Source organism: Squalius cephalus, assembly GCF_949319135.1.
Source record: "Squalius cephalus genome assembly, chromosome: 13".
Taxonomy (NCBI): Eukaryota; Metazoa; Chordata; class Actinopteri; order Cypriniformes; family Leuciscidae; genus Squalius; species Squalius cephalus.
The window spans coordinates 26,580,878-26,596,195 of NC_137134.1; the positions used below are offsets into that span (position 1 = coordinate 26,580,878).

At 36.1% G+C, this 15,318-nt stretch overlaps 1 protein-coding gene across 1 annotated transcript in view; it reads right to left on the reverse strand.

Moving 5' to 3' along the window:
• Positions 1-1,285: 1,285 nt before the first annotated feature.
• Positions 1,286-15,318, reverse strand: part of LOC307169761 (uncharacterized protein) — an 87,834-nt gene continuing 73,801 nt past the window's right edge. The window contains exons 10-12 of the mRNA XM_079890566.1: positions 5,480-5,806; positions 3,872-3,997; positions 1,286-2,130 (exon numbers count right to left, since the gene is read on the reverse strand). Coding sequence (XP_079746692.1) covers positions 2,063-2,130; positions 3,872-3,997; positions 5,480-5,806 — 521 coding nt within the window. The 3' untranslated portion in view covers positions 1,286-2,062. The remainder of the gene's footprint in view (positions 2,131-3,871; positions 3,998-5,479; positions 5,807-15,318) is intronic.

A 15,318-nucleotide genomic window follows, 5' to 3' on the forward strand; every position in this document is an offset into this window, starting at 1 on the left:
GTGCGCGAGAGAGACTGAGTGTGTCCACGTGCTCGACAGTGCGAGAGAGAGACCGTTATCCGAGAAAGCGCTCGACAGTGCGCGAGAGAGACCGAGTGTGTCCGAGAAAGCGCTCGACAGTGCGCGAGAGAGACCGAGTGTGTCCGAGAAAGCGCTCGACAGTGCGCGAGAGAGACCGAGTGTGTCCGAGAACGCGCTCGACAGTGCGCGACAGAGACCGAATGTGTCCGAACAACGAGCATAAATACTTGAATACTTTACTTTATAAATAAATTACACATTTCAGCATTAGAATAATCTCTGTAGCATATTGGTATCATATGCAATGTTTTAATTAGTTTATATAGCCTAACATAAACTCCAAAATAACCTGCAGGGAACGTTCAAACATGGCTATTTGTTTGACCGGTTGTTAACACGACTAGAATTTGGCTAACCTCTGATGATGACGTTCTCTGTAGGTTATAAAAATAAAGCCCCAAAAGATTATATTTTATTATTATTATTTATGTTGGTACATTGTTCAGTATTATATTGAGAGCACTTTTTGTTAAACTTAATATTGTGAGGAAGAAAATACTTCAAGTAGGCAATACAGTCTACCAGTTGTAAAGGTGTGTGAGTTTTATCATTTTAATGATATGCACTAGTGTATGTGTAAGAAGGCTATATTTTCTATGACAATTTATTTATTTTTGGTACATTTCTTAAGAAGCATGTTCTATTTAGTGTCTATTTAATTCATTTAACATTTCATATTGGGGTATCCAAGAAATTTCTTATATTTACACTTTTTTTTTTTTTTTTAAAGTAACGCAATAGTTACTTTACCCGGTAATTAGTTACTTTTGTAATGATGTAATTCAGTTACTAACGCAGTTACTTTTTGTGAGAAGTAACTAGTAACTATAACTAATTACTTTTTTTAAGTAACTTGCCCAACACTGGTGGTGCTAGAGGGATTTTAGAGGGAGTTAGATACAAATTTGCTATAGTGACAGTTCAGCCTGTCCTTTATCTATGTGCCAAAGTTTCCCACAAGCGGTTCTATGGGCTGCCATAGACTTCCAGGGCGGAATAATAATAATGGGAACATCAAGGGATATAACAGGTGCTCGGACCCTAATAAATGGAGCAATTCCAATAGGGTTCTCATACCATCGGTGCTCGGGCTGTAATAAAGAGTTTGAGTCAGTTTAAATCAGTACGTCTCTCAGATTAAAATACTGAATTATTTAAATCCATTATTATACATCTATTTTGAACACAAACATGCAACACAATTATGGCAAAACAAGCATTTATTTTCATAATACTCCACAGATCCACAACGGGAACTGAAGAAAACTATTATGCATGTTAGAATCTTTATAAAGAGGCACAAGCTGAATGAATGAAATGTTCAGACGGTAAATCATCTGCAACTCCTGTATGAACACAGAATACCAGAGCGACGCTAAGAGCATTTAATACTTCAGTCCTCATCAAAACACTCACTTTACATTTAAGATATTCACATTCACATCTTATGATGTGACAGAGAGACGGATTTACTTGAAAGAAAAAAAACAACAAAACAAATATTGTGTCTATATTCTTACAAGGTTTTCAAGAAGGAAATTTGAGGTATTATTTAAGCATAAATAATTTAATAAAAATAAAATAAAAAATGTGCAATGTAACAAGCAATCAAGAATAAAGCATATATATATATATATATACACGGACATCATGTTCAGTCTGAGAATATTTCTGCAATATTCTGTAAAAGTGTAACAATAATCAATCCTTCTTACAGTGTAACAAACTAAATTACACTAAAGCAGTCAAACTGACTTTTAATACAAGAACACGATATGATCAGCATAAGTGTGGATGACAGTGTTACATTAACTTCATAATGAACAAAAGCATGTTTCTCTGTTTATGCCAAATCAAACTCAAGTCTTCACTTATTACTTTCACATCTCAAAAGCACACATGGGTTGACTGCAAACACTATTAATGTGCATGTAGTTGCATATAAAATATAAATAATTACACATTTCTGGTGTCCGATTCCTTATTCAATCGGTCCTTGATCACATTTTTTAAGTTGTACTTGTGACTCATTCCCCACAATAAGAGTCTCTGTGAGAGAAAACAGAAAGAGTAAAATAAGTTAAAAAGAGAGAATAAAAGTCTTAAATCTGAATATGCAGCATTGTTTTTCAAATTGGTGTTTAATACATAATAAAGCCTTAGTAACATAAACATTAAAAGTGTTTTCAGCACACACTGAGCCAGGTTCCTACTTAATTTACTTTAATTTATTAAACTAAATATACCTCTTATTTGACAGGAGTGACTCTCTATAATGTCCTCCATAGTGTTTCAAACAGTGAAGAATCCACTCAAAAAGGAAAGTTAATAAATATTACTAAATATTTAAACACAATATTTACATGAAACATCTGTTGTTAAATCTAGTCAATGTGTCTTTCTTTTAAATTGCAGTTATTTATGCATTAGGGATCAGAACAAGATTTGCTTACTTTCACCATTATTTTCCATAGCAATAAAAGCATCTGTTCTCAAAAATATTACAAGGTTAATATCTGAATGAAGGCCAGTGTGTCAAAGAAGACAAGGCTTCTCAGCAAACAGTGAAGACAGAAAAAAACAGACATAGGCTTATATTAGCTCTGTTTAACTGTTCTGTAAGTATCAATGCTGTTTTTGTGATTGGGTTAATAATGTAATGATGTCAGAATGAACTATAGGTATGAATCCATATCTCACACATCTTACACTCATCCATCCTGGTTATAGCTTTATCCCTGTGCTGGAAGCAAACACAGATTTTCTTTCATTGTAAATCTTTCATTATCACAGGCAGAAAAGAACCACTTAGACAAGAAGAACCATCTGACTGACATGAAGAGTGACCAATCATTGTTTTTGTTTTGTTTTATGTGCCATATAGAGTCAGTTTTATACAGTATTTTATACAATAGAGTAGAATTTATTGTGGTACCTTGTAAACGGATGGACTGATAAAAACACCTGTTTATGCAGGTACAATGCGAAGAAGTAGTTATTTAATTTTCTTTCCCTTTTATATCTTAATATGATTATTTATTTTGTTAGTTCTGATGGAATGTTTGTGACTGTTCTACATGAACATGAATCACATCTGCACAGGGACTATATTAAAGTCATTGTCATGACACTGAGCATGAGTCTTGTTTTCTGTTGAAGTGCACTAGAATCAATAGACAACTTCACACTATATTTGCAATATCTATATTGTGTGTCACAAGCACCAGGCAAACGGAGCGGAGCAGCATTCACGTCTCACTGATCTGCATTCACTGGTGACAGCCAGATTATGATCGTTTTTACCCTAAGCATCGGAGTTGTTTGTCACTGTTGTCAAATTAAACAAAGATTAAAATATCTACATAGAGCCAACCATAACTTAGACCGTCCCTTTAGCTTAACAACAAGCAAGCGATCTGGCATTGGTGTAAAATAGCGTTGTACAGGGTTGGAAATGCCACCAAAATGAATAAAAATGGCCACAAATCATATACTTATAATGGTGTTTCGTTGGAATGGTGTTTGATGTCTGAATAAATTCACATTACACATATTAACAACCAAACATTGATATTGAGCCTAGATATCAGAGATGGGAATAAAATAGCAGGATCTTCCTCAGCCAAAGGTATTTCAGTGGTATCTATTACTTTCCCATCAGTCTGGAGTATTTTTACATTGAGAATAAAAAAGTATTATTACAATAGTCACACTACATGAAACCATTAGTGTAGTTTTAAAATAAACTTTAATGCTTGAATTGCACTCCTTTTAAACTCATGTTACTTACTGTTCCTGCAGGGCCGTACGTTTAACCAACCCATCTTGACCCCGATAGTCACAATCACGATCACGATCACGATCCCAATCACGATCCCAATCACGAGCCACAAAACAGCTGAACTCTGGGGGATCGCTGTAAGAGTTTAAGAGAGTCATTAATTACTGTAGCTGGTTTTGCCATTCTGACATTAATGAAGACATTATATGTTGACTGACAGCCTGATTGACCTTTTAATTCATTGCTGGCCTTATTGTATGAACAAGCAAAGACTTTACAAGAGACTGCAGTGATCCCTAGACTGTGAAGTTAATTTGCACTCTCTGAATGGAAGTTATCTAACATATATTACTGTATGAATAATAATAATGCATGGCTTGTTTATTTCTGTATGTGCCACTATAAACTTGAAATATCTTTACTGTTAGTGATACAGTCCTCTCGTAATATTAATCTGCACTGTGTATTTCCACAGAAGATTTCTGAACTCTTCAGTGTCTGAGCTGAATATATATTTCCTCTGTCTGCACAGGAACATCAGAAGATCAGCTGCGTTTTGGTGGTTTTTAGTGGATGTATGAAGTCAATACTCATTAAGCTCACACAGGTGTCCAGCAGAGACACAAACACACACAATACTGACTTCATATTCAACACTAGAACTATGGTTTTAGTATTTCAAACTGTACAAGCTGATTTCTGTCAAATGTTTTGATTGTAAAGTGTGTTTGGGCATCTTTACTTTTATGGCCTGCTGTATTTTGTCTTGTGGATCACCATCGGCAGCAATTCTCCTGACTGGAGCGATCATGAGATGTGTTCTGCTGGCAGTGATAAAGTGTGTCATTGGCACCTCATCACTGCTGCTATACACAGCGCTCTTCTCCTCCGGTCTCTGCTGACTACATACATTGACACCTTAAAAGTCAGCACTCTGTTGCTCACAAATGTACCTGAATTTTAAGCTCACTACAAACATGCTATTTGTGGAATGCAAATTGTTCATTTAGACATGAGACATGAGGGTGACATGAGATGGTTCATAATAAGTAAGCAGAGCATAACTAATAATCCACTTTACTGTATATTGCAAGCAAGCAGAATGGCAAAACTAGATAAGTCTTATTTTATTTAACAAACTGGTCATAAGCTAACCTAATCATGTTATGACATGCCTGTGAATGTATCCTCAACCTTCTCGTACAAACACACACGGACCTCAACATTTAAAACAAACCCTCAACAACAATGAAAACAAAATGAAAGTAATACAAAATGAGCTCTGAAAAATCACCACATGACAAATGACTGAAAGTGACAACAAAAGCATAAATAAAAGCAGATAATATATTTCATGATCTAACATAGTCTAGCATCTTTACCAGTGGCCATATTTATCTCTAAGATGAAATTTGTGGGTCTTCTTTTAAATAAGCAAATGCTTGTGTAAAAATCTGATTCTGTGAGACAATTTTCCTGTAAAATAATGTTAATTTAGGGATCTTATCAAGCAATACTTGTTAGCTAATTATTCCTTTTTCTGATTTCATACAATCAAATTTTTCAAATGACAAAGAAATAGTAAAAAAAAAAAAAAAAAAAACTTTATCTACTCACCATTGACAGTAACAGCGAATCTTGTGTATTTTGCCTCTCTGCTGCTGCTGCTGCTGATCTTCACTGTATAGAGTCCAGTGTCATTGGTTCTGGTGTTTGTGAAGATCAGAGATCTAGTCTTCTCATCCAGCTTCAGTCTGCCTCTGAATCTCTCATCAAGAACTTCACAAACTAAGTTGTTATCGGCCCCTCCTTTGATGTCAGCTATACAAGTGTTTTCAAGTCCAAACATCAACTGTATCTGATCATCTCTCTGCATTTCATTATCAGAGTGAAGAGTGACAGATTCTCCCTCTTTCACTGACACAAACTGGATTGGACTCATTTCTGAAAAAAATACAGAAACAGTTTCTCAGAGATTAAAATTTTTTAACACTGTCAGTATTTTCAGAACATATGCAACTGAGTTTTGTCATCTAAAACATGGACTTTCAGTATCACTGCAGTAACAGAAATGTTTGGTCAAAAAAGTCACATTTTCTACAAACAAAAATCTAATAATAATGTGAAGTGGTCAATAATAATGTGAAGTAATATCAAGTCTAAAATGCCACAATTAATCAATCAATAAATATTTGAGACCATAATTACAGTTGCCACAAATAATTTATTATTATTAAATATTATTAATCAATCGATAAATAATCACAGAATTGTTCGTTGTGCACAGGTAAGTTAACCTGCAGTGAGTAAAAGCTTAAGTCATTCTGAAGCCCTAGAGGCAAAAGAACTCAAATATTTCCTTTGCACCTCATGTTAAATATATTTCTTACAAACATCATGTATTTTTGGGGCATAAATAGGCATAAATATAGTTAGGGTTACTTCATTGGACCTGAACAAAATAAAAAGTATTAATTTTTTTTTTTTTAAATTACCTTGAAACACAGTCATAATGGTCTACAGGGTTTATCTCTGTATTTGATTTGATTGACAACAAAATGACTTCCTGCCATGAAGGATGAAGAGACCAGGGGTCAGAACAATGGTCATTTCGGAAAACACTGTTGCATTATATTTCCAAACAGACGAAGCCAGTGTCACGTCACACAAAACTGATGAACACCAGTTGTACCTAATCTGAAATTGTTACATATGATTTTGTTGCCAATATCCACTTTAACACCAATAATCCAAACCAAAACTGTCAAAATTCATTAAGAAATTTCAAATGGTTCTTATTAAAAACATAATTTTTCTTATTATATTTTATAATCAATAAATATTTTATATATATTGGCTGAATTAATAAAATGGATAGGTCAGTAGTAGTTGAACATTGCACCAGTAAAGAAAAGCAAATTTAATTGTTAAATAAATTAATGTCACTGCTTCTTTATTACAATTTTTTCTTTCTTTTTCTTTATTACAATTTAAGCTCAAATTAATGTCCAGTGTTTTAACAACAGCAAAATCCTTTGTAAGGATTGTAAAAAAATAAAATAAAATAATAATAATAAAACAGACTTTATCAAGCCACAGATTAAGGGTTTACAGAAGCAAAGTGCATTTGAAGGTGCAGATGGTTTGATTTGCTGTATGTTACTCTTGTCAAACCTTGTCCAGAGGATTGAGGATTGGTTCAAGCAGAGAGCATCTGATGCAGGACAAAGAATCTAGAGAGCAAAGCTTCCATCAGCTGAACACTATAATGTTTGTTTTAGGCCCTTCAAAGCAACCATTTATAAGCAACTCAAGGGCCTTTATACTGTAAGGGCCACCCACTGGCCCAACGATGACATCCAATGGAGTGGCTGAAGGTTTCCTTCACTTTCATAACTGTGGACTATTGTGTAACTATGCAAATTAAGTGAATTCCAATTAAATTACTATCTGAATCCAATTTATAAAGACTTTGACTTTAGGTTAAAAATGGCAATATATTATTTTCCATTTATATAGTAATTTATCTCAATGTTGGATTTTTCGGATTCCAATATCACTTAGAGTGTCATACATGTAAACTGTGTACGTGGATCTCACAGTCACAAACTTATCAGTCTTTAACATAATAATCTTTTACTGCTGGTTTAGGACTTTAGGCAAAACGGTCGAGTTTAATAGACTTATTTGTATAATTGAATCTGTATAATTAAAAAGTATTGAATGTGTACTTCCCAATACAAGCCTTGGGCTATGTGAAGAATAATATATTGGATAATATTGTACAAGGAGAATGTAATGGGAGGTTTTGCGAATGTCAAACGAGCGTAAAATATAAAACAAACCTGACCACACTCTTTACCAATGCTATGATCCCCTGAGTGCACGGAAATGCAGATTAACGCCAAAAAATGACTTTAGAAAGATGGCAGCATTATCTCTGTGTAAAACTAAAATAGGTCTATTAGTAAAATCTGCTGACTTTCACAGTCTTCGCTGCATTAGGCCAATGGTGACCGCTCAAAAATAGGAAAAAGCACTTGTGTTTTTTGCCAGAAAAACACAAGGCCTAATGATTTAAGCAAAACTTTCTTCAAAGGATAAACTAACCTTTTATTTTGACCCTTTGCTGATGTGTTTTTATGATATGACGATATGACGAATGATTATTTCTCAAATCAAGCTAAAATGCTGCTAAAGTGACTCTCAGAGCGGCTGTGTAGATGAAGTTCATCCATTAATGTCCTCATATTGTCAGGATCTCACCCTGACAGTCTTGTCTGTTTTGTCACTGTTTAATGTTTCCTTGTCTGTCTTGTGTCTGAGCTTATGGCTGTGTCTACCATGTACTCTTCTTGTCCTGGCTCTTTGTTTTCCTTTAGTACACCCCCTTGTTTAGTCCACGTCTAGTCCTCGTTTCACTAATTGTGCTTACCTGATCCTCATGTGCTCTGGTCCCTTTATATTGTGCCTCTTTCCTTCATGTCTTTGCTGGTTTGTTTTGTGGTGTAGTCTTGTTTGCTTGCCTTTGTATGGTTAAACTTAGTTCCTGTTCTAGTTGAGTATCTGATCGTTTCTAGCAGTAGTGTATCCATTGCTTTTCCTTCAAGTCTTGTTCTAGTTAGGTTTTGTTTTTTTCTCTTTTAGTTTTATTTCTTCTCTAGGTTATCTTCTCCAGTTTCTAGTTCCCTATAAGTTTTAGGGCTGTCACTTTTTATTCAATATTTGATCATGCATTTGAACATGACGTGAAACATCGAATATAGATATACGAATATATTCAAATACGTTTCTTGATATTTGATACCCATTTGAATTTGACTTTTCTCAAAAGTGACAGCCCTAATAAGTGTTTTTTTATTGCAAGTTCCATTCATTTTATTCCTAGCTCTTTTCCTTTTCCTCTCTAGTTTTTTTTTCTGTTTTAGTTTTTCTTTATTTGCCTATTTAATTATACTCTCTTGCCTTGTCTGTTTACCTTGTCTTCTCTTGTTCATTGTGAGTCTTGTGTTTGTTCCTGCCCTGCCATGCATCCTGAGATTTACTGGCCATTGACCGCCACTGTCTGACAGCAGGACTGTAGCACTGCTCACATTGAAGAGATCATCAAGCCTCTGGTTCCTTGCGTTCCTGATTGTTTTCCTCAACATCATCCCACCTGGTGCTGCCTCTTCCTCTGCAGTCATCAAGCTCTTCGTCACCCCAGTTCTGGTTTCAGTGATCATCCTTCCTGCTTGTCGTTGTGTCGTCATGTCATCTGCCCTACTGTTTCACAACTCACTCTCCTTGTTGTGCCCTGTTTACAGTATTCTTAATAAAACTTCCCTTCACGTTCGTTCTGCTTCTGGGTCCTCTCTCTTCCAGAACCTGACACATATAGGACATTATATGGGGCAAAACCAACACATTTTGGTTTTGTGTTAATTCCACATAATTTTAAATTTTGTTTTACTACATTTCTCAGTAGCGTTGCTGTTTTCTGAATCAAATAGCTTTTCAGGAGAGAAGCTCTTTTTTGAGAAAGTAGTGCGGTAGCATCCACACAAGCTACAATTTCCCAAGCATTTCTAAAGCTCAAATGGGAAATACAACTGATAAGTAGGGGAGAGCGGGGCACAACCTAACACATTCTAGTTTTGGCGCAATTATTTAAAAAAGGCGCAGACATGTGGATTCATTTAGGCTACCACACACTCCCACTCCCACACACACACACACAAACACTGAAGCATGCATGATGGTTGGGATGTTTTCAACATATATGAGGACATTAATGGATGAACTGCATCTACACAGCCGCTCTGGGGTGCGTTTCCCGAACGCATCGTTAGCCAACTATGGTCTCAATTTCCATCGTTATTAGCATAGTTCAACGATTTGGTGTTTCCCGAAACCATCGTTCCAACGAACGTTCGCAAACAGCATCGCAAACTTGTGTGGTTGGAACGACAGCTCTCGAGCTGTGGTTAGAAGCATAGTTTCTAGTTTACATGAGATGTAGACTGAATAAATCCTTATCTTTAGCAAAATAAGCAAGCTGACATTCAGTACAACCCGTGTTATTTATTTAGAATACATACAAATGTAATTTACGTCTTTTAGTTTGTCAAGAGATTTAAAGCTTCGTTTTTGAAGACTGCGCATGTGCGAACGTGCTCTACTATGTAAGAACGAGTCAAATATTGAGTCTGGTAATAAAGCAAAATAACTGAGAAAAATTTGAAATGGTCTTCAGATGCCATGTCTGTAACTTATATGACAAAATCTAGCGTTAATTCGATCTCAAACAGATTAATTAAAATAAGTTATTAGTCCACCACGTGCGAGATGTCATAAACCAACGTGGTTGAACGATACTTTGCGACATACGGTTTCAGGAAACAGTCGTGACTAGCAGGGGGGCATCGTTTCATATTATTTTGAAGGTACCCCCGGGAGCCACCATTGGCTAACAACCCATACACAAAAGAAATATATTTCCAGGATATATTTTGGAATATATGCAAATATTTGAAATTGGCCCAATAAATATATTTCATACTTATATTTCATATATTTTTGTTATATTTCAGAATATGTTTCAATGTATTTTTTTCTGTATGGGTCCCCAAAAGTGTCAAAAATATATGTGGCATATATTCCAAATACATTGAAATATATTCTGAAATATAACAAAAATATATGAAATATAAGTATGAAATATATTTATTGGGCCAATTTCAAATATTTGCATATATTCCGAAATATATCCTGAAAATATATTTCAAATATATTTCTTTTGTGTATGGGAAGCCTTCACCTGCTGTTAGCATCCCATTGACTCCCATTCATTTTGGCGTCACTTTGACAGCGAATAACTTTACATCTGAGGCGTTTAAAGACTCCATTTGTCCATTGTTTATTTCTAAAGAAACACGAAAATGTATAAAATGCTCCATTACCTTGTATCTTACGTTATGGACCCATAGAAGCAGTTTTTGTAAAAGTAGGCTAACGATTACGTCATAACCACGCGACTCTCTGGAAATTACCGTAGAGACAGGAAGAGAAGCTCGCATGCAATCGGGGGGACGTGGAGGCATGAAGTCCGATAAAGTCCAGGGAGAAGCCCATAGAGAGTCATGACGTTGCTCCTGCTCCTAGCTCATGGACAGATCCTACTCACACTCTCCGTCTCTGCAAGACTGGAAGGGAATGGTTCAGATTTCGTTTGGCACAGCTACTAGAAAACTTACAATTGTCAGACAGGCTGCTCACGTCACATCCACGTCGTCAAGCTCAGTTTGAGTCTGCGCAGTACGCTTGGCAATCAGGAAGTGACTGCTTCTAATGTGCTTCACTTCTCTCCGTTGAAACCTATGGGGTCGCTGTGTCCAGTTTATACTGTCTATGGTGACTAGCTACTTGATTTCTCCAACAATGCATCGTACTATGGTAGTTAAGCAGCAAGCTATATAGTTGTACGGGAAACGCTCCCCTGAGAGTCACTTTAGCAGCATTTTAGCTTGATTTGAGAAATAATTTGTTATATCATCATATCATAAAAACACAGACTCAAAGGTCTACACGGCAACCCGTCAGAGTAAAAGCTTGGATTAACATTTGAAAAAAGTTTAGCTTAAATCATTAGGCCTAAATTTTAAATAATTGATCATTACAATTTAAACCATTAAAATGTAATCCAAAAAAAAAAAGAAAAAAAAAAGAATTTAGTAAAAATAAATAAAAATATTTCATAGTGCCCTAAAATTTTTATTTCTTTTAAAATTGTAATACATTATTGTTAAATTGTATACGTTTCATGATTTCAATTAATTACACATGCTTTTTGATTACTAAAATTTAATTTAACCATTAAAATGGGAGACTATGCAGTGCAGCTCTATAATTGGCCAAAATTAGTTGAACTTTTCTGAGATCTTCTACTCTTCCCTGTGGATGACCTGTGACCTACTTTCTGTCTGAATTTTCGCATCTTGAATGTTTTAGAAAACTGAATTTGAATTCCGAATTTCTTCTTCTTGAAAACTTTAAATATTTTCAGTATTTAAAAAAAAAAAAAAAAAAAAAAAACAGCTGTTTGAAAATAAATGTCTATAAAATTCAGCCATAAAAACATTTCTATTTGTTAAATTTCAAATGTTCAATATATGTATAAAGAAATGTAATTCAGAACTATTTTAAATTCCACATTATTTTCAATTTTGTTAGATTACACTTGTCAATAATGAAATTTACACAATTCAAAGTCAAATTATTTTGTATATGCTTCATAAATTACAGGGAGGTAAAAATTACTTTAGAAAGATGTCAGCATTATGTAAAAATAAAATAGGCCTATTAGTAAAATCTGTTGACTTTCACAGTCTTTGCTGCATTATAGGCCAATGGTGACCGCTTAAAAATAGGAAAAAGCACTTGTGTTTTTTACCCGAAGTTTGCGTGCCTGTAACTCAAAAAGTATTAAAGATATCTTAATATCCTTTTAGATTCTGGTTCTTAAACTTTTCTTTTAGTATCTTCATTTTTAAGGCCCAACATGGTTAATTTCCAGAGATATGGGGATCTCAATGTAGCCTGGCTCCGCCCTCCTGCGTACTTCCGCTCAATTTAATTTCCCTTCAGTACTACGTCTGGGGCCCTGTCCCAAATGGCGCACTTCATGCGGACTTTCGGTCTCGTGGACTTGAATTGCGCGTGCTCGCTGAGTCTACGAGTCCGTAGGCCGTCCCATTCAGCATTTTACCGCTCTGAAGTGTGCTCAGCAGCGCCCCCTTTGTACCCTTGAAGCGGTCTTTCGCGAAGCCCGCATAGAAGCAGGCTTCACGCACTTTAACTACCCAGGAATCCTTGCGAAAGGCCAATCAGACAACGGATGGGAAGAGATTTCACTCACGGATAATTGTTGACATGGCTGAGAAGAAAATATTACGGTTTTATGACCTAAATGTACATTTCACCAGTTACCTACAGTTTATACAAACATTATGGTCATCGACCAGTGGTTAATGTCTCAAACATAATAATAGCGCGTTTAATAATACGATCGCATTATGACTCATTAAATAAATAGAACCGAATGTCAGGGCTTTACTGAGTCATATGTAAATATAGTATGAATATTGAAACCTGTAAATTGAAAAAAATATGTGTTTTAAAATTGTAATCTTAGTTCAAATGGAACATTATGTAGCCTATTATTATGTACAACTGTATACATAATTTAAATAAGCATGATATATTTATTGTTTAATGCCCAGGTGATATGCACAATATCAAAATATAGAACTGTAAAATTAGGCTGTGTAGTGAACATGCAGATAACAGCGCAAAAATGTGATTTCTCCGGGCCAACAACAACCAGGCTGTTATTTCCGGCGTGCCGATCGAGTCTGTCCCAAAAATACCTCTCAATGCCCCTCGTGGACTCGCACCAAGGGCCCTATAGGTCTGCACTACATGACGTCACCAAAGTGTGGACTCTGAGGAAGTCCACAAGTCCGGAGTGTGCCATTTGGGACAGGGCCTCAGACAAGCGGCAACATTCTGATCTGAAAAATGAAGCCTACCCGGAAGTGCGAAAAACTGCAATACATCGAAAATCCGCTAGGGGCAGGTCCCAAAAGGGAGCAAATGTCCATAGCCCCCATGCTAAAATGTCCGTTTTCACAGCATAAATTCATGTTTTTACAGGTTGGTCCCATGGACTTTTATTGTATTTTTCGATAGCCTCCGAGTGCCTGACAACTGTGAGGGGGGTGAATTTTTTTCTAACTCGTTAGTATTTAGATATAAAATGTATGACAATAAGGGCGTGGTTAACTTTGATTGACAGCTTGATTGACAGCTGACAAGGCAGCGCCACGGAGAATGACAACATAAGCGCCATTTTTTAATACAGTTGACATATAATACTACTGTTTCTGTATCATGAAATGTAGTTTTAAGAGTTTTTCAGGCGAGAATGTAGTTGTTTAAAGCTCAAATCTGTGGTTTATTTAAAGATTTATGAAAATTTTATCCAGTTGATCCAGCGATGACCGGGCGCTCGGCGTTCATGTCCCCGCCTGGAGCAACCTTTCATCGGCTAGACGTTCTGAGGTTTGCCGCCAATGCCGCGGACTCTGGCTTCTCTGTAGTGGTTAAACATGAGATATAATTCGTCTTGTGTATATCTAACTGGCGATTTTTGGTCTCGTGAATCTATTAATTTTTTTTCTTTACCGATGTATGGTTAGACTAGAGCGCTGACTTTGTATGTTTGACTGAAGTGTTTGCTTTATTTGTATAGCTTCTTTTACCTTTTACTTATACTTTTATAATGGCTAATATTGATAAAACTTAAATTTAACAAAAAGAGACTGGGTTGAGTTTTGTCATTTTAAATTTTAATGCAACGAAGATGATCTGTAATGTTGTTTACTGCAAAATCTGTTGTTTAGTACAAATGCACATATTGCCTGGACCATAAAATGTTTAATATTTTTATATTATATTTAAAATGAAAAGAGGCAGGTTTGTGTTTTATATTTTGTTTTTTCATAAATAGGCAAACGTTATGCAGTTGAATGTAATCAATATGCGTTGCCTGAACCACATTTGTGTGGCTATAATGTTTAAGATTTCTTTAAATGGAAACGAAAAGAGTTAGTATGGTGTTTTAACATATTTCGTTGCCTAAAATATACACAGAGATAACCGGAGTAGCAGAGCAAGCTGAGTGACGCGCGCTGCATCAGAAGGTGGGCGGCATAGTCTATGGTGGGCAGGGTTAGGATTTCCCAGTGGGTAAGCGTTTCATATTACTTTGAAGGTACCCCCGGGAGCCGCCATTGGCTAACAAGCCTTCACCTGCTGTTAGCATCCCATTGACTCCCATTCATTTTGGCGTCACTTTGACAGCGAATAACTTTACATCTGAGGCGTTTAAAGATTCCATTTGTCCATGGTTTATTTCTAAAGAAACACGACAATGTATAAAATGCTCCATTACCTTGTATCTTACGTTATGGCCCCGTAGAAGCAGTTTTTGTAAAAGTAGGCTAACGATTGCGTCATAACCACGCGACTCTCTGGAAATTACCGTAGAGACAGGAAGAGAAGCTCGCATGCAATCGGGGGGACGTGGAGGCATAAAGTCTGATAAAGTCAAGGGAGAAGGCCATAGAGAGTCATGACGTTGCTCCTGCTCCTAGCTCATGGACAGATCCTACTCACGCTTTCCATCTCTGCAAGACTGGAAGGGAATGGTTCAGATTTCGTTTGGCACAGCTACTAGAAAACTTACAACTGTCAGGCAGGCTGCTCACGTCACATCCACGTTGTCAAGCTCAGTTTGAGTCTGCGCAGTACGCTTGGCAATCAGGAAATGAGGGCTTCTAATGTGCTTCACTTTCTCTCCGTTGAAACCTATGGAGTCGCTGTGTCCAGTTTATATACTGTCTATGGGATTTCCC